Source organism: Globicephala melas, chromosome 8, assembly GCF_963455315.2.
Source record: "Globicephala melas chromosome 8, mGloMel1.2, whole genome shotgun sequence".
Lineage (NCBI taxonomy): Eukaryota > Metazoa > Chordata > Mammalia > Artiodactyla > Delphinidae > Globicephala > Globicephala melas.
This window is the reverse complement of record NC_083321.1, coordinates 95,637,747-95,656,588: the sequence shown is the minus strand read 5'-3', so window position 1 is coordinate 95,656,588 and position 18,842 is coordinate 95,637,747. Positions and strand designations below refer to the sequence as shown.

General features: G+C 36.2%; 1 protein-coding gene across 4 annotated transcripts in view; it reads right to left on the bottom strand.

Annotated features, from left to right (window-relative positions):
• Positions 1-18,842, bottom strand: part of ARHGEF12 (Rho guanine nucleotide exchange factor 12) — a 144,397-nt gene that overhangs the window by 63,401 nt on the left and 62,154 nt on the right. For 2 of the 4 annotated variants that reach the window (XM_030839448.3, XM_060304195.1), the window contains exons 2-3: positions 18,090-18,113; positions 16,480-16,565 (exon numbers count right to left, since the gene is read on the bottom strand). In XM_030839448.3, the coding sequence (XP_030695308.2) occupies positions 16,480-16,565; positions 18,090-18,113 (110 nt within the window). Of the gene's footprint in view, positions 1-14,787; positions 14,794-14,814; positions 14,872-16,479; positions 16,566-18,089; positions 18,114-18,842 lie in introns of those variants that run through there. The other 2 variants (XM_030839438.3, XM_060304196.1) reach the window with 2 other exon arrangements.

Here is an 18,842-nt window from a genome sequence, read left to right as displayed (position 1 = left end):
GAAAGAGCTATGTGAGCATCGTATTCATCTTTTTCCTCTCCTCAACACCACTATACTGTCCATTTAACAATATTATTATTCTAAGTCCATCTACTAATCTGAGACTCTGATATACTTGAATATCTAAGAATTACTAGACTACCAATACAAAAAGAAAACATACATACATAGCCAATTCAGAATCTGTAGAATTCAAATTACTGAAATGTTCTACTTATTGTAGACCAGAAGCTATTTTAACCCACCACACAGGATAAACTCCACCCTTAACATTGACATCACCAATACTGACTATCATATTTTTGAAATGTCCTTTTTGACAAAAAAAAAAAAAAGCCACTTTGCTTTAGCAAATTTGTATTGAGCATCTGTCTGCTCGTTATTTAACACTGTAACCTGCAGGTGTTATGAGGAATACAAAACAACTAGGAGTCTTTGCTCTCAAAGAACTTAAAATCTTGAAGGGGAAGGATAATAGAGAAACAAAGAGAGAAACAATCTGACTAAAATGATATGATAACAGGCCCTATATGTTATTAAAGAAGGGAGAGAGAAAAGGTGGACTCCTAATTCCAAAATAATCATTTTTGAATTTCACTAATTAAAAAAAAAAAAAACTTTCCATCATTTTAACTTTTTCTGGTTCTTACAAACACATATAACCCATGGTTGGTTTGTTGGCTTATTTTGCTAATTCCCTTATTCTCTGGTATAAAGAGTATTAATTATAATCACCATACAAGTGTGTTTATCTCTGAATTTTTTTTTTTTGCGGTACGTGGGCCTCTCACTGCTGTGGCCTCTCCCGTTGTGGAGCACAGGCTCCGGACACGCAGGCTCAGCAGCCATGGTTCAGGGGACCAGCCGCTCTGCGGCATGTGGGATCCTCCCGGACCGGGGCACGAACCCGTGTCCCCTGCATTGGCAGGCGGGCTCTCAACCACTGTGCCACCAGGGAAGCCCCATATGAACATTTTTTTCCACAACTATCTAGTTTTTTGTTTTTAAAAAAATAAATTTATTTATTTATTTTTGGCTGCATTGGGTCTTCGTTGCTGCGCGCGGGCTTTCTCTAGTCGCGGCGAGCGGGGGCTACTCTTCGTTGCGGTGCGCAGGCTTCTCATTGCGATGGCTTCCCTCGCTGTGGAGCACGGGCTCTAGGCAGCTGGGCTTCAGTAGTTGTGGCACGCGGGCTTCAGTAGTTGTGGCTTGTGGGCTCTAGAGCGCAGGCTCAGTAGTTGTGGCGCACGGGCGTAGTTGCTCCGCGGCATGTGGGATCTTCCCGGACCAGGGCTTGAACCCGTGTCCCCTGAATTGGCAGGCGGATTCTTAACCACTGCGCCACCAGGGAAGCCCCACAACTATCTAGTTTTTAAGTGCATACGGAATATTGGTAACAAAGTGCATCTCTACTATCATGCTTACAAAAAAGCACTTCTTTTGTACCAGACTGTAAACTTCTAGAAAGCAGGTACAGTCTCCTATTTTCTTGATATCTATCCCTTAACATAGTACCTGGCATATAATAGGTGCTCAATGAATATTTACTAAGTAAATATGAACTTATTTTATAAATAAATCATACTCAGTCACTTTTCAGGAAACAGTAAAATCATATCCATGAAAACTATGCCAAGTAGAGAAATACTCCTACACAGACACTAACCTTCTGCCCTGGCTAAATTCTAACCAAAGTAATTTGATACTCCATCTACCCTAAAATAACTCCTCTAGTTCTTTACTTCCTGCCTTTTAAGGAATATGATATTTCACCTGGAAGCTGATAATAAATGTCATGCTTCATATGATCAGTGAAGTAAAGATAGATGGTCTACCAAATTTATGTAAATATTATCCTTTCCTATTTTTTTTCTCTTTAGAAACAAAGGACATGTTTTCCTGTTATAATAATGTGACTTTTTTTCTTTTTAAATGCTTTTTTACTGAAGTACCATTAATTTATAATATTGTTAGTTTCAGGTATACAGCATAGTGATTCAGTATTTTTGTTATAATCTATTACTACAAGATACTGGATATAGTTCCCTGTGCTATACAGTATATCCTTGTTGCTTATCTATTTTATATATAGTAGTTTATATCTATTAATTCCATACCTCAAATTTGTCCCTCCTCCCTTCCCTCTTTCCTTTGGTAACCAAAAGTTTGTTTCCTATATCTGTGAGTCTGTTTCTGTTTTGCATATATTGATATATTCATTTGTATTATTTTTTAGATTCCACATGTAAGTGATATCATACAGTATTTGTCTAAGCATAATGCTCTCTAGGTCCATCCACATTGCTGCAAATGGCATTATTTTTCTTTTATGGCTGAGTAATATTCCTTGGTGTGTGTGTATGTGTCTCTATGTGTGTGTATACACAAGACATCCTTTTTTTGAAACTGAACTATAGTTGACCTACAATATTGTGTTAACTCCAGGTGTACAGCTAAGCGATTTAGTTATATACATATATATATTTTCAGATTTTCCATTATAGGTTATTACAAGATGTTGAGTGTAGTTCCTGTGCTATATACATCTTCTTAATTCAATAATCTGCTGACAAGCACTTGAGTTGCTTCCAAATCTTGGCTGTTGTAAATAGTGTTGCTATGAACATTGTGGTGCACATGTCCTTTCAAATTAGTGTTTTCGTTCTTCCAGATATATAACCAGGAGTGGAACTGCTGACTCATATGGCAGTTCTATTTTTAGTTTTTTAAGGAACCTCTAAACTGTTTTCCACAGTGGCTGCACCAATTTACATTCCCTCCAATGGTGTACAAGGGTTCCCTTTGCTCCACATCCTCTCTAACACTTATTTGTAGACTTTTTTTTTTTTTTTTGCGGTACGCAGGCCTCTCACTGTTGTGGCCTCTCCCGTTGCGGAGCACAGGCTCCGGACGCGCAGGCTCAGCGGCCATGGCTCACGGGCCCAGCCGCTCCGCGGCATGTGGGATCTTCCCGGACCGGGGCACGAACCCGTGTCTCCTGCATCGGCAGGCGGACTCAACCACTGCGCCACCAGGGAAGCCCTAGACGTTTTAATGGTAGCCATTCTGACAAGTGTGAGGTGATACTTCATTGTGGTTTTGATTTGCATTTCTTAATAATTAGCAATGATGAGCACCTTTTCACGTGCCTGTTACCCATCCGCATATCTTCTTTGAAAAATGTCTATTCAATTCTTCTGCGCATTTTTTGATTGGTTTGGGTTTTGTTTTGTTTTGTTTTTCAATATTGAATTGTATGAGCTGTTTGTATACTTTGGATATTAACCCCTTGCTGGTCACATCATTTGCAAATATTTTTCCCCATACCATAGGTACTCTTCGTTTTCTGCTGTGCAAAACTTTTAAGTTTAATTAGGTCCCACTTGTTTATTTCTGCTCTTATTTCTTTTGCCTCAGGAGACTGATCCAAGAAAACTTTGCTACAATTTATATCAAAGAGTGTTCTGCCTATGTTCTCTTCTAGGAGTATTATGGTTTCAGATTTTCCATTTAGGTCTTTAAACCATTTTGAGTTTATTTTTGTATATAGTGTGAGGGAATGTTACAATTTCATTGTTTTACACATGGCTGTCCAGCTTTCCCAGCACAACTTGTTGAAGAGACTGTCTTTTCTCCATTGCATACCTTGCCTCTTTTGTTGTAGATTAATTGATTGTAGATGCATGGATTTATTTCCGGGCTCTCTATTCTGTTCCATTGATCTATGTGCCTGTTTCTGTGCCAATACCATGCTGTCTTGATTACTGTAGCTTTGTAGTATAGTCTGAAGTTTGGGAGGGTTATACCTCCAGTTTATTCTTTTGTCTCAGGATTGCCTTGGCAATTTGAGGTCTCTGGTAGTTCCATATAAATTTTAGAATTATTTGTTCTAGTTCTGCAGAAAATGTCCTGGGTACTTTGATACGGACTGCATTTAAATCTGTAGATTGCTTTGGATAGTATGGCCATTTTAATATTAATTCTTCCAATCCAAGAGCCTGGGATATCTTTCCATTTCTTTGAATCATCTTCAATTTCCTTCATCAGAGTTTTACAGTTTGCAAAGTAAAGTTCTTTCACTTCCTTGCTTAATTTTATTCCTAGTAATTTTATTTTTTTGATGTGATTTTAAACAGAATTGTCTTTTTTACTTTCTCTTTCTGATATTTCATTATTAGTGTATAGGAACACAACAGATTTCTGTATATTAATCTTGTATCCTGCATCATTCCTGAATTCATTTATTAGTTCTAGTAGTTTCTCAGCAGAGAATTTAGTATTCTCTATATAGAGTATCATGTCATTTGCAAAGAGTGACAGTTTTACCTCTTCCCTACTAATCTGTATACCTTTTATTTATTTTTCTTTTCTGATTACTGTGGATGGGACTTCCAATACCATGTTAAACAGAAGTGGTGAGAGTGAGCATCCTTGCCTTGTTTCTGAATTTAGCAGGAAGGCTTTCAGCTTTTCACTGTTGAGTATTACGTTGGCTGTGTGTTTGTTTTACCTTTACTATGTTGAGATATGTTCCCTCTATACCCACTTTGATGGGAGTTTTCATCATGAATGGATGCTGACTTTTGTCAAATGCTGCTTCTGCATCTGTTGAGATGATCATGTGACTTTTGTCTTTCCTTCTGCTAATGCGGTGTATCACATTGATTTGTGTATGCTGAACTATCCTTGTGACCCTGGAATAAATCCAACTTGATCATGGTATATGATCCTTTTTATGTATTGTAGGATTTCGTTTGCTTATACTTTGTTGAGGATTTTTGCATCTATATTCATCAAAGATACCGGCCTGTAATTTTTTATAATGTCTTTGTCTGGTTTTGGTATCAGGTGGCCTCATAGAATGAATTTCGGAGTGTTCCCTCCTCCTCAATTTTTTGGAATAGCTTAAGAAGGATAGGTATAAGTTCTTTATATGTTTGGCGGGATTCCCCTGCAAAGCCATCTGGTCCAGGACTTTTGTTTGCTGGGAGCTTTTTTTTTTTTAATTATAGACTCAACTTCACTTCTAGTGTTCAGTCTGTTCAAGTTGTCTGTTTCTTCTTGACTCAGTCTTGGCAGGCTGTACGTTTCTAGAAATTTGTCCATTTCTTCTAGGTTGTCCGATTTGTTGGCACATACCTGTTCATGGTATTCTCTTATGATTTTCTGTATTTCTGTGGTATCAGATGCTATTTCTCCTCTTTCATTTCTTTTTTTATTTGTTTGTTTTGTTTTTTGGTATTTTTTTAATTGAAGTATTGTTGATTTACAATGTTGTGTTAATTACTGTGTACAGCAAAGTGACTCAGTTATACATATATACACATTCTTTTTCATATTCTTCTCCATTATGGTTTATCACAGGATATAAAATATAGTTCCCTGTGCTATACAGTAGGACATAAATGTTTATCCATTCTATATATACCAGTTTGCATCTGCTAATCCAAAACTCCCAATCCATCCCTCTCCCACCCCTCTCTCCCTTGGTAATCACCAGTCTATTGTTCACGTCCGTAATTCTGTTTCTGTTTCATAGATAGGTTCGTTTGTGTCATATTTTAGGTTCCACATATAAATGATATCATATGGTATTTGTCTTTCTCTTTCTGACTTACTTCACTTAGTATGATAATCTCTAGCTGCATCCAAGTTGCTGCAAATGTGGCATTATTTTGTTCTTTTTTATGGCTGTAGTATTCCATTGTATATATGTACCACATCTTCTTTATCCATTCATCTGTCAATGAAAGTTTGTTTCCATGTCTTGGCTATTGTGAATAGTGCTGCTATGAACATAGAGGTGCATGTATCTTTTCGAATTATAGGTTTGTCTGGATATATGCCCAGGAGTGGGATTGCTGGAACATATGATGATTCTATTTTTAGCTTTCTGAGGAACCTCCATACTGTTTTCCACAGTGGCTGCACCAACTTACATTCCCACCAAAAGTGTAGGAGGGTTCCCTTTTCTCCACACCCTTTCCAGCATTTGTTATTTGTAGACTTTTTAATGATGGCCATTCTGACAAGGGTGAGGTGGTACCTCATTGTAGTTCTGATTTGCATTTCTCTAATACTTAGCGATGTTTAGCATCTTTTCATGTGCCTATTGGCCATGTGTATTTCTTCTTTGGAGAAATGTCTATTTAGGCCTTCTGCTCATTTTTCAATCGGGTTGTTTTTTGTTGTTGTTGTTGAGGTGTATGAGCTGTTTGTATATTTTGGAAATTAAGCCCTTGTTGGTCACATCATTTGCAAATATTTCCTCCCATTCTGTAGGTTGCCTTTTCATTTTGTTTATGGTTTCCTTTGCTGTGCAAAAGCTTATAAGTTTGAACAGGTCCTATTTGTTTATTTTTGTTTTTATTCTCTTTCATTTCTCATTTGCATCCTTTTTTCTTCTTAGTGAATCTGGCTAAAGGTTTATCGATTTTATTTGTCTTTTCAAAGAACACCTTTTGGTTTCATTAATCTTTTCTATTGTTTTATCTCTAATTAATTTATTTCCTCTCTAATCTTTACTATTTCCTTCCTTCTGCTGACTGTGGGCTTTGTGTGTTCTCTTTCTAAATCTTTTAGGTGGTTAGGTTGTCATTTGAGATTTCTCTTGTTTCTTAAGAAAGGCCTGTATCACTATAAACTTCCCTTAGAATTGCTTTTGCTGCACCCCATAGATTTTGGAAAGTTGTGTTTTCATTTTCATTTGTCTCAAGGTATTTCCCAATTTCCTTTTTGATTTCATCATTCACCCATTGGTTTTTCAGTAGCATATTGTTTAGTCTCTACATGTTTGTTCTTTTCCTGTAGTTGATTTCTAGTTTCATACTGTTGTGGTTGGAAATTATGCTTGATATAATTCCTATGCTCTTAAATTTGTTGAGGCTTGTTCTGTAACCTGGTATGTGATCTATCCTGGAGAACGTTCCATGTGCACTTCAAAAGAATGTGTATTCTACATTTTGGGGGGGAATGTGGTGTCCTGTAGGTATCAATTAAGTCAAAGTGATCTACTGTGTCGTTTGAGACCTCTGTTGCCTTACTGATTTTCTGTCTGGATGATCTGTCCATTGAGGACAGTGGGGTGTTAATGTCTCCTACTATTACTGTATTACTGTCAGTTTCTCCCTTTACATCTGTTAGTATTTGCTTTGTATATTTAGGTGTTCCTATACTGGGTGTGTATATCTTAACGAGTGTAATACCCTCTTCCTGCATTGATCCCTTCCTCATTGTATAATCCCTTGTATTGATTCCTTTATCCCTTCTCTGTCATTATAGCTTTCGTCTTAAAGTCTACCTTGTCTGATATGAGTATTGCTACCCCCACTTTCTTGTTGCTTCTGTTTGCATGAAATATCTTTTTCCATCCTCTCACTTTCGGTCTGTGTACATCTTTCACCCCGAAGTGAGTCTCTTGTAGGCAGCATATTGAAGGCTCTTGTTTTCTAATCCAGTCAGCCACCTTATGTCTTTCGATCGGAGCATTTAGTCCACTGACATTTAAAGTAATTACTGATAGGTATGTACTTATGTCATTTTATTCCTTGTTTGGCAGTTGTTTTTGTAGTTCTTTGTTCATTTCCTCTTCTTTTTGTTTCTGCCATTGTGGTTTGATGATTTTCTTTTGTAGTATGCTTGAATTCCTTTCTTCCTTTCTTTTACAGTACCCTCTACTGTAGGGTTTTGATTTGTGGTTACCACTGGGTTCATATACGTTGACCCATAATTGTATCTACTTGCTTTAAACTGATAATCATTGAAGTTCAAACATTCTAAAAGATCTACATTTTTTACTCCTCTCCCACATATTTTGTGTTTTTGAGGTCATATTTTATATCTTCATGCTTATCCCTTTACTGTTTATTGTATTTATAGTTGCTTTTACAATTTTTTAAAAGTGATCTTCAATCCTTACTGTATATTTACCATTCCCATTGGGATTTTCCCTTTCCTGTAGATTCTTACTTCTTTTCCATTTAGAGAAGACCTTTCAACATTTCTTTTACGGTAGGCTTAGTATTGCTTTATTCTTTTAGTTTTTGCTTTTCTGAGACATTATTTACCTCTCCTTCTATTCTAAACGATAATCTTGCTGGGTAGAGTACCCTAGCTTGCAGGTTTTTCCCTTTCAGCACTTTGAATATACCATGCCACTCCCTTCTGGCCTGCAAAGTTTCTGCAGAGAAATCAACTGATAGCCTTATGGGGATTCCCTTGTGTATACCTCTTTGGTTTTCTATTGCTGCCTTTAGACTTCTCTCTTTACCTTTAACTACCTTTTGCCATTTTAATTATGATATGTCTTGGTGTGGGTCTGTTTGGGTTCATCTTGTTTGAGACCCTCTGTACTTTCTGTATCTGTTTCCTTCGTTAGGTTCGGAAAGTTTTCAGTCATACTTTCTTCAAATACATGTTTGATCCCCTTGTCTCTCTCTCTCCTCTTTCTGAAACCCTTTTAATATAAACATTGGCATGTTTTATATTATCCTGAAGTTCTCATATGTTGCTTTCATTTTTTTTTATTTGTCTTTCTATTTGTTGCTTTATTGGGTGATCTGCATTAGTCTATCCTCTGGATCACTTATGCGTTCTTCTGTGTCATTCAGTCTGCTATTCGTTGCTTCTAGACTGCGTTTTATCTCAGAAGTTGAATTATCTATTTTTTATTGGGTCTTCTTTATGGATTCTAGTTCCATGTTAAAATGACCTGTGCTTAGATCAGTTCTCTTTCTTAATTCATTTAGCATTTTTATAACAAACTTCTTGAATTAATTATCTGGTAGACTGATTATCTCTGTTTCATTATTTATTTTTTCAGGGGTTTTCTCTTGCTCTTTTGAGAGTAGTTCCTCTTCCTTACCATTTTACTTAATGTTCTCTGTCTCTATGAATTTAGGTGAAATAGTTATCCATTGTGGTCTTGAGGGATGTTTTTATTTGGGAGCATCCCACTGTAGACTGTATATGCCACTGTCTCTGGTGTGAGGGCTGAACTTGATGTAGATGCCAGCCACATTTTTCCTCAGGGTATGCTAGCCACTATCACCTTGATAGGGAGTGTGGCTGGTGTTGGGGGAACTAGAGGCTGCACAGGGTCTAAGGCTAGATTTCCTCTCTACTCAGTGGCAGTCACCGCCTTGTCAGGGGTGGAGTCTGCTCTCAAGTTGCTGGAGCAGAATCTCTGATGGTCAGGCTCCAACTGGCTCTGTTCCTTTTAAATATGTGTTTTGATGGCAAGCCAGTACCTGCATACTCCTCACAAGTCGAGTCTAGGCTTCTCCAGCCTTTCTATTTGTCCCACTGGTTCTCCAAGCAGCCAAGGGCCTGTCTCCTCTACACAGGATCCCAGAACTGGGATGCCCAGTCTGTGGCTCCCCAGGGTGAGTGTCCACCCATGCTATCTCCCTTTTCCTCTTAGTTCCCTTCTAAGGGCAGAGATCTCAGCCTGATGTTTTTCTTCCCATCCTACCCAATTATGTGGGAATCTTTCTTGCAGCCTTGGTTGTATAGGAGTTTTTCTGCCAGATTCCAGTTAGTTTTCAGTGAGAATTTTTCCTCATGTGGATGTATTTTTCATGTTTTTAGGAGTAGATGAGCTCCATATCCTCTTACTCCACCACCTTGATCCCCCTTTCCAATGCAGCATTTGAAACCCATATAAAAAAGACTGTTCTTTTTACTCAAAAGTGAATTACCAAGGATTGTATTTTGAAAGTGAAAAAAATTAAGTCTTTGTAATGCTTTGCTGTGGGGAGGGGAAGAAGTCTTTAAGGTATTCTGAAAAGGTGAAAAAGTACTCTCAAGTTTCACTGTAATACATTCCTTGAACAATGCAACAACTATATTGCCAAACAGAAAACTAATGAAAATGCAAGGCAACATGCTAAACCTTTCATACTGCATTTACTTTAGGAAAAGCACATTAGTCTTTCTTCACCTTTGATTTTATTGTATGACCAAACTTCTCTAAGTCTCACCTCTTAAAAATTAGCTTCAGGGAAGGGTGTGGAGAAAGACCATGTGCAACTCCATAAAAACAGCTCATTTTTAAACTGCTGGCAGACATCATGTTTTATGAGTTAGACCTCAGATAATCCTTTGATTAAGAAGTTTCTTGATTCTAAATGCATAATGCTGCCAGCAAGAGGAGGCTTAAGTTCCAAGCATGCCGATTTCATTCTTTTAGACTATAACCAACAGTAAGTCTCTTTTCAAAGTTACATTTTCTTCTACCTTAAAATTTTTCAAAGGAAAGCAAAATCCAATTATGATGAATCAACATTGTATTCCATCAATTCTCTTTACTAAAATACTTCATCCCAATCTCAACCACTCATTCAAAACTCACTTAACTGAGTGACTCCAGTGTGTCAGGCGTTATGGGAGATGCAAAGATGAATATAAATACAAATAACTTGATACAAAGCAGGATGTCAAAGTTGAGACAACAAAAGTAACTGGGTAAACCTAGGAAAGCCCTATGAAAGAGGCAGTATTTGAACCTAGGCCGTGAAGGATGGGGAGAATTCTAATAGCGAGTTATAGGAGATAATCCATTCAAAACAATGGGAATGGCATGAGCAAAGAAAGAGGACCAAGCCACATTTGGGAAAGGAAAATTTGGAGGACAGTCTGGTACCTTTGGATGAACCGTACTAGATTGATGGAGAATGATGAATTGGAAACAAATTATGGCATATCTTAATAACTATTTGTACTTTCCCAAAAAGTGAATGACCAAATCCTTACTTTAGTAACACTCATCTGACTGAATACAGTAGAATGGAGAAAAGGAAGTGAATCAATGTGAAATAAACATGAAAGAAGGTTATGGGTCTATTAAAATAGTCTAATGACATGATGACAAACTGAACAAAGCAGTGGAGATGAAACCAAACAGCAGGGGGTGAAAAATAATGTGATGGCAGAACCAATTAAACCTGACAAGTAGTTGACAATAAGGGACAAGAGAAACGGAGAAGTCAAAGATAAATTTAAGAAAATAAGACTAAGTAAATGGGAAAATGACCAAGTCATTGAAAGAATCAGGGAAATCAAGGGGAAGACTGATTTCCAGCCATAGTTAACAATGATAAATTCCAGATTGCTCATTTGGATTTTAAGGATAGTTAGAGTGCAAGGATTCAGCAAACAGTTATAAATATGAGACTGGAAACAGGGAGAAAGATCAGGGACAGAAACTTGAGTCATGCCTATATTTATAAGAAGGAAAAAGAAAGCAAGTACAGAAAAGACAAAACCATTATAAAGAGAAAAGAAATAGGTTGATTTAATATTATATACACCAAAGAAAGGGCATCAACATTGCCTAATGGCACAAGGGGAAGGTGAGAACTGAGAAAAAGTTCATAAATTTTCAAGTTGGATATTTTGATTCACCTTCCAGATAGTATGTGTTCAGATTTTAAGAGGTTAGGAAGTGAGTGATTTATGAGGACACAGAAGGTTCATGTAGAATGCTCTTTGCAAGGTTGAAGAAAGAACAGAGAATAATAACTTGGTGAGAGTAAAAATCAAACCAAGAAGTTTTCATTTGACAGATATGAGAAGCTGGAATAAAAAGAAATATGAATTAAAAGAAAAGACACGCTGAAGTATCCAAACCTGGATATTTCAAGACCTAACAATTCGCTTCTGTTATGGACTAAATGTTTGTGTCACCCCCACAAAATTCATATGTTTAAACCCTAACTCTCAACATGATAGTACTTGGGAATGAGGCCTTTGGGGAGGAACTGGGGTTAAATAAGGTCATAAGAGTGAGGCCCTCATGCTGGGATTAGTATCCTTATAAGATACCAAACAGTTTGTTCTGTTTCCCTCTCTACACATGCTTGCACCAAGGAAAAGACCATGTGAGCACAAAGCAAGAAGGTGGCCGTCTTTAAACCCAGAGAAGAGCTCTCACCAGAACCTGACCAATGCTGGCAGCCTGACTGCATATTTCTAGTCTCCAAAACTGTGAGAAAATAAAGTTCTGTTGTTTAAGCCAAGTCTCTGGTATTTTGTTATAGAAGCCCCTCTGGTATTTTGTTACAGAAGTCTTTTTGAAATAGACTAAGACAGTTTCAAAAAGACATGGTTTATTTTCTTGTACATAATATCATCAGCTGTAATCTCTTCAGGACACCAAGACAGAAGCTGTAGACTAACTCAAAATTGCCCTGTTAAATCTCTCATATTCCTCAAACCCCCACAAAATTTCTCTATTACGATATTAGTAAGGAAAATAGAAAATTAAGCATCATTAAAATTGCAGATCAGAAAATATACCTGTACATGGTCAACAGACTCCAAAAGGTTCAGAGGGGAAAATAAGGGGAAAAGGAACAAATATTGACCTACTGCGCTGGGCAGAAACTTAACAAAGAAGTGGATACAAAACAAACATTTGGTTTCCTCTTAAAATGAGCAAAGTAAATCTATCTCACAAAATGGCTCTAAAAATGGCTAGGAAAGTTTAAATAAATAATTTGTAAGTGAATGACTAGTATTTGTGTGAAGTACCCAGCTAACAATTTTACCCCAAGAGAAGACAATGTATAATCTTAGAAGTTAAAAGTGGGCTTGTTAAGAGACCCTACACTAAAGCAATGTCACCAGTTGCTATGATTCTACTCAGTCATATTCCAGTATTTCCAAGCTTTCCATAACTCTCTAGAGATTCCTTTTCACCCACGCTAACTGCACACAGTCTGAAGAAGTCTATTCACACAGGTGATAAAATATTTGTAATGTCAAAGAGATTTAATTTAGCATGCTAACTCTGTTCTGATCAACTCATCCCTCTCAAAAGTTCTTTTGAGAACTCATGGCTCAGTTCCTTCCAAAAAAGGTATTTCAAGGGTTCTCAAGAAACAAACACAGAGAAGCCACACCTTACTTCCCCATTACCACTTAAAATGTTTCTATTACTACCAAGCCAATGGCATGTCTGAACTAGTGTTAATATTCCCATCTCTGGTAAGAAAAATCTTAGTATACTATTTCTAGTCATGGATTCCTAAATGGTTAGTCTCATCCAAAGCAAACAGCAAGCTTTTGCATACATACCACAGATCTAGGAAAATGGTGGGGGAGATGAAATTACAACATTGCAAAGGTTGCTGGAAAAGAATGGTGCTATAAAGATAGTGTTCACATTCCTAAGAAGAGAATAAACCATAGGAAGTTCTTTATATAGAACAGAAAGACACGGTCTCAAGAACTTATGAGGAGCCAAATACTTTGGAAGGAAGAAAAAGCATGAACTTGACATGCTATAGGGCATGGCACACTTGCCTGTTGAACTACTGTAAAAGGTTTAACTACACAGAAAAAGTACTGGTCACATAAACCCAAGCAAAGAACTATATGTATGTATCTAACACAAAAGCATTAACTGATTTATAATCAAACACAGGCCTCATAATACTAAATAGTATCTGACATTATGTGTTCAAGTGTCAGGAGATATAAATTATAAAGTGTCTTAAAAGAGAAAGGGGGCATTTTCATGTATTTTTTCCTTTCATGTGTATATCAAGCTAGGAAACAGCTACACCCAAGGAAACTTCCACTTGATAAGACTTTCAGCCTCTATTGGAGAAGACCTGGTTTTCCTTTGAGGCCAAATTTGGATTCTTCTTTTTAAAAAAAAAAAACTTACTGGTCTTTCAGAGATTATTTTAAAAGTCTAGGGCTTCCCTGGTGGTGCAGTGGTTGAGAGTCCACCTGCCGATGAGGGGGACACGGGTTCGTGCTCCGGTCCGGGAAGATCCTACATGCCGCGGAGTGGCTGGGCCCGTGAGCCATGGCCACTGAGCCTGCGCGTCCGGAGCCTGTGCTCCGCAACGGGAGAGGCCACAACAGTGAGAGGCCCGCGTACCGCAAAAAAAAAAAAAAAAAAAAAGTCTAGGTTCCAGGCAGTGCTTCTCTTATCCACTTTTCTCAAAACACTAATTAGATGCCAAATCAAGAAAAGAGGACAGGTAAAACTATGCAGAAGGAAAAGGAAAAATATGTCTGAAATTCACAAACATGGTTTATATTATCTTTGGAAGACAGGACATAGCCTGGAAATATTAGTGTTTTAATCATCTGTTGCAAAACTTGACCATTCAGGTTAAAGCTGCTCTTTGCGAAGATTATTTTTTAAAGGTGTCATTCTGAAATTTTCCCATTCAGAATAAGCTTTAGGGAAACTTATGAAAGGCAGAGACATTCTTCATGCTACAAAAATAAAATGCTTAGGCTATTTTTGCTGTTGTAGATAAATTACACAAGAACAGCATTTCCAGATGATGAGGCAATTAAAAATAAACAATTAAAAATAAAATTAAAATTCCAAAGAACTGCTAACACATCAAACTATACCAGTACTATACTTAGAGAAAAAGACTGGTAGCACTGATGAAATTCTACATGATCCAAACTCTGCAAACGGGACATGGGAAGAAAATGCCAAGAATTCAAAGCTCATCCATGTTATTTGGAGAAACTTGACCCAAACATATTAGAGATAATCACTTTCCTAACATAAACAAGACGAAAGAGAAGATGGGTAATGTGCCTATTCTTACTCTACAATGTTAGTTTCTAGCAACCTTAAGCTTCCACATCACAGCCACATTAAAACCCCAGGCTCCCTTTCCCTGCAATAGATCATGCCATGCAGAGCAGACACAAAAGAGACTGCAGTTAAAAAAAAAAAAAGAAAGAAAGAAAAGAAACAGCATGAAGCAAGCTCCAAGGTGCAAGGCTGAATTGGCTACATTAGCTTACCATATATCTCGGGCTACATTAGCTTACCATATATCTCGGATCTACTCTCCTCTGAACTAGACTTTGTCTTCTTGGAGGAGCTATCTGCACAGGAGCGGGAGAAAAGGAGAGAGATATAGAAAATATGGAGACCAATGTAAGGGGAAAAATTCATGGGGGAAAAAAGAATGAATCATGATCAAGTTAAATCGTGCAAACACAAAGTATGAACATCACAGGTGATAGCCCTTAGAATAGTCACGAACAGCACAGGTAATGACATACTTTAGATTTATCAAAGAAAAGACAGTGCAATAAAAATATGTAACAAAACAATACATGAAAAGTCTACAAAATATATCATCTGACAATTGTAGAGATGACAAAAGCACTAAAAGCTGTAATAATCTCATTATGAGGCACTGAATACCACTTTGCTAATCTGTCTTTGGAGATAGGCACATCACAGATGACCAATACAGAGTTAAGTCAATCTAACAAGACTATAATGCTTCCATGAGCACAGGGCAGAAACATGGGACACTAATTATCAAGACAGTAACTAATCATATAAATGAAAGCCTCTGAGCCCTATGACATCAAAATTACGTGTCAGAAATAAAGGATTTTTCTTAATGGAGATGCAAGAACTTACATATTACATACTTCCACCACCAAAGCCTCCTACATTGATGATTGGGATTTTTCACCTACCACCCAAGATGCAGGTAACTTAGTAGCTATTCACCTCCCATTCTTCCCTTCCTAGATAATATTTATATTTTTCAAAATAAACTAGCAGTCTATACTAAAAGTATAAACAACCTTAATTAGACACAAAAAATACTCCATTAAAAATTAAAAATTTTACTTCTAAGTGAAAATACTTAAAAATAGATATATTTATGTATCTGAGACCTTAGCATTTACTTACTTCATCTTTTGTCATAGGAACATACAAGTAATAAAAGAGTATATGAACAAAGAATAAGTTTCAAATGACAAAAGCAAAATTATCAAGCAATTTTTATAAATTAAATACTGAGTGGGTTTACAAGGGGAAAGCAAAGGCCTATACATTACAAGAGGGGTTCACCCTACAGATACAAAATTAAGAATATAAACAGTCAAAAGTCTACCAGCATGAAAACTCTAGGAAAGATCAACACTACTGAGGTTGAAAGACAGCTGTCTGAGTTTAGAATACTCTTTGAAGAAAAAGGGATTTCTATTCATTTGCTTATTCTAAAATGAGATGATCATCAATTTTAAATTATTTTATCTAATACTCCAATTTACCATGATCACACCTGAATTTTTAGATGACTACAGAATATGTAGTTGTTATCAAGCCTTGATTACAGCCTTGATTTTATAAACATACTACTGTTCATACCTAGGATTTACCCAAGTTCTTGGTCTGACCAAAATCTCCAATTATGATACAATAACCATTTCTATTATCATCATTATTTTAAAATATAATAGAGTCTATAACGATGCTTCCATAGTGGAATCCATAGTGTTGAAAGTTAAAAATGCTTGTATTCCTCCTGAGTGCAAAGGTTTTATATTATGTAATTGAAGAGGAAGGAGAGTCTTAAACAGATCAAACAGCTACTGCTGAGTGTTTCAGGTGGTCATGCAGCTTAAAGTGTTATTACTGGAAACTTCACTACTCTCAATATTCTTTGGCAGAACAAAGCGCTTTACCTGTGGGGTCAAAATCATGTGATGTACTGCGCTCAACTTTCTGCTTCTTATCTGTTGGTGACTCTCGGTTCAAAATACTTCCATGCCTAAATTAAATAAAAGCAATTAAATATTTTACTATAAGGAAATAACTGGAATAAAAACTTAATTTAAAAATCCCAAGTGTGTCTTACAAAGAGAAACCAAGAAATCAGTTTACCTTACACAGTCTCATAAAACTCTCTAATTTATATTTTTCAAGAAGTTTTAAAATTCAGTCTATACTATGTTTAATACAGAGTCTATTTACCTGGTTATAAAAAGTGCTTAAAAATAATGAGTGGTATTTAGTAATAAAGTCTATTTTATTCTGAGAAATAACTGCTTAAAACCTTTTAGTGGTTTTCACAGGTTAATCACTATTATTTCCATTTAACAGATAAGAGAACAGTACCTAAAAGTAATTAAACATATTCCCCAACCCTATGTATATTATGGCCATGTTCAAAAACACTGTGTAAATACAGCATGGATGAGAACAGTTTTAAAAAAGAAAAATCTTAGGCAAGGCTTTTTTTTAAAAAAATTGGGGTATAGTTGTTTTACAATGTTGTGTTAGTTTCTACTGTACAGTGAAGTGGGGTTCCCTGTGCTATACAGCAGGTTCTTTTTAGTTATCTATTTTATACATATTACTGTATACATGTCAATCCCAATCTCCCAGTTCATCCCACCCCCCCACCCCGCCCCGCCCCTGCTCTCTCCCCTTGGTGTCCATACATTTGTTCTCTAGGGCAAGGCTCTCTTAAAGCCTGCCTATAATTCTTGCCATAGAAGTCTTTCCAAGGCCCAGATGGCATAAGAATTATTATTTTTCCTATGACCTACCCAATTATACTTGATCAGATAATGGCTGGGCAGCAAACAAGACCACTACTATAATACATACACTTCTAATTACTTGAAATGCCAAGATTAGCATTGGTATCCTGGACTATGCCATCACTAGAAATGATAAAAGTACTGTAATAATTAGGAATGACATACTACCTACATTTTAAATAATACATACAACAATTAAGATGAAAGAGAAAAAAGATGCTGAAGAACGAGTACTGAGGAAGAGGCATTTAATCTCAGGAAATGAATAAATATGGAGATACAGGCACAGACATATTTGGACATTTTGGATTTTTTCCTTTACTGTCTTAGAGTAATTAAGACTGATCCAGTTTGTCAAAGTTCATTAACTAAAAAGGCAGTTACAGTTACCCAAGTGATAAAACACATCAAAAACTGGCAATCCATTTACACTCCCCAAGCTACTCACAACTGAAAACAGTCACAATAGATTTTTAAATTAAATCTCTTCATAGGGAGTGATCTTAAGTATCAATTTGAACAAACTTTTAAAATGCTTATATTAAAAACATTGGAAATGTTATCAAAATAATGCTGTCTTCCAGAAAAAATATGCAACACCTGTTATATTTTAAATTTGTAAAACATTTTGAAACTTTAAACTACTTAAATCCACATTTTCTAAAACCACAAAAATGTACCATAATTTTGAAGGAACACTTCTAAGTAAAATTTAACCTAAACATATGAAGTGCAACTGAACAACTTACCTTATAGGTTTTTTGAGGGGAAACCTGAAACAAAGAAAAAACAAAAAGAATAGATGTAGTTATTTCACTTGCAAGATTGTTATTAAGCTTATTCATTCTACAAAACCAGAATAAGGGATTTAAATCTTATACTAACTTTCCCAAAGCAAGATTCAACAAACAGGTGGAGTTGGATACCATTTTTTAACATCTTAACTACTTTGTTAAATCTTAAATTGCAGGTGTATTTACCATCAGCTGTCCCTGAGTATGGGTTCTCTTTTTAAAATTCAAATAATAATAGCAATAGCTACATTTATTGAGAGCTTAGTAGATGCTAAGCACTATTCTAAACTGTTCACTTGTAATATTTTTTAATCCTAAAAAAATAACTACGAAGATATTATTTCCATTTTACAGATTAAAAAAACTTAAGCAAAGAGAAATATTTTACCATTAAAATATTATATTTAGTTTTCCTAGCAAAAGTTCCTTCTTCACCTTTCCCCATTCAAAATATCTGGATACTTATTACTGCCCTATTGGTTGGTCTGTGTCTAACCTTTGATCATGATTAAATCATTCTTCTCAATTATTTATGTTTAGGTAATACCAGAAATCTAGAAAAAATTACCACTGGGGTACTATCAGTTATTAAAAATATATTCCAAAAGTAGAAAACAAAGGTACTTTAAATGTTTTTTCAGTTTGTAAGCTAAAAGAACTACAGCCTTTTCTCCTGGTTGTCTTTTTTAAAGGAAATATTACTGGAGG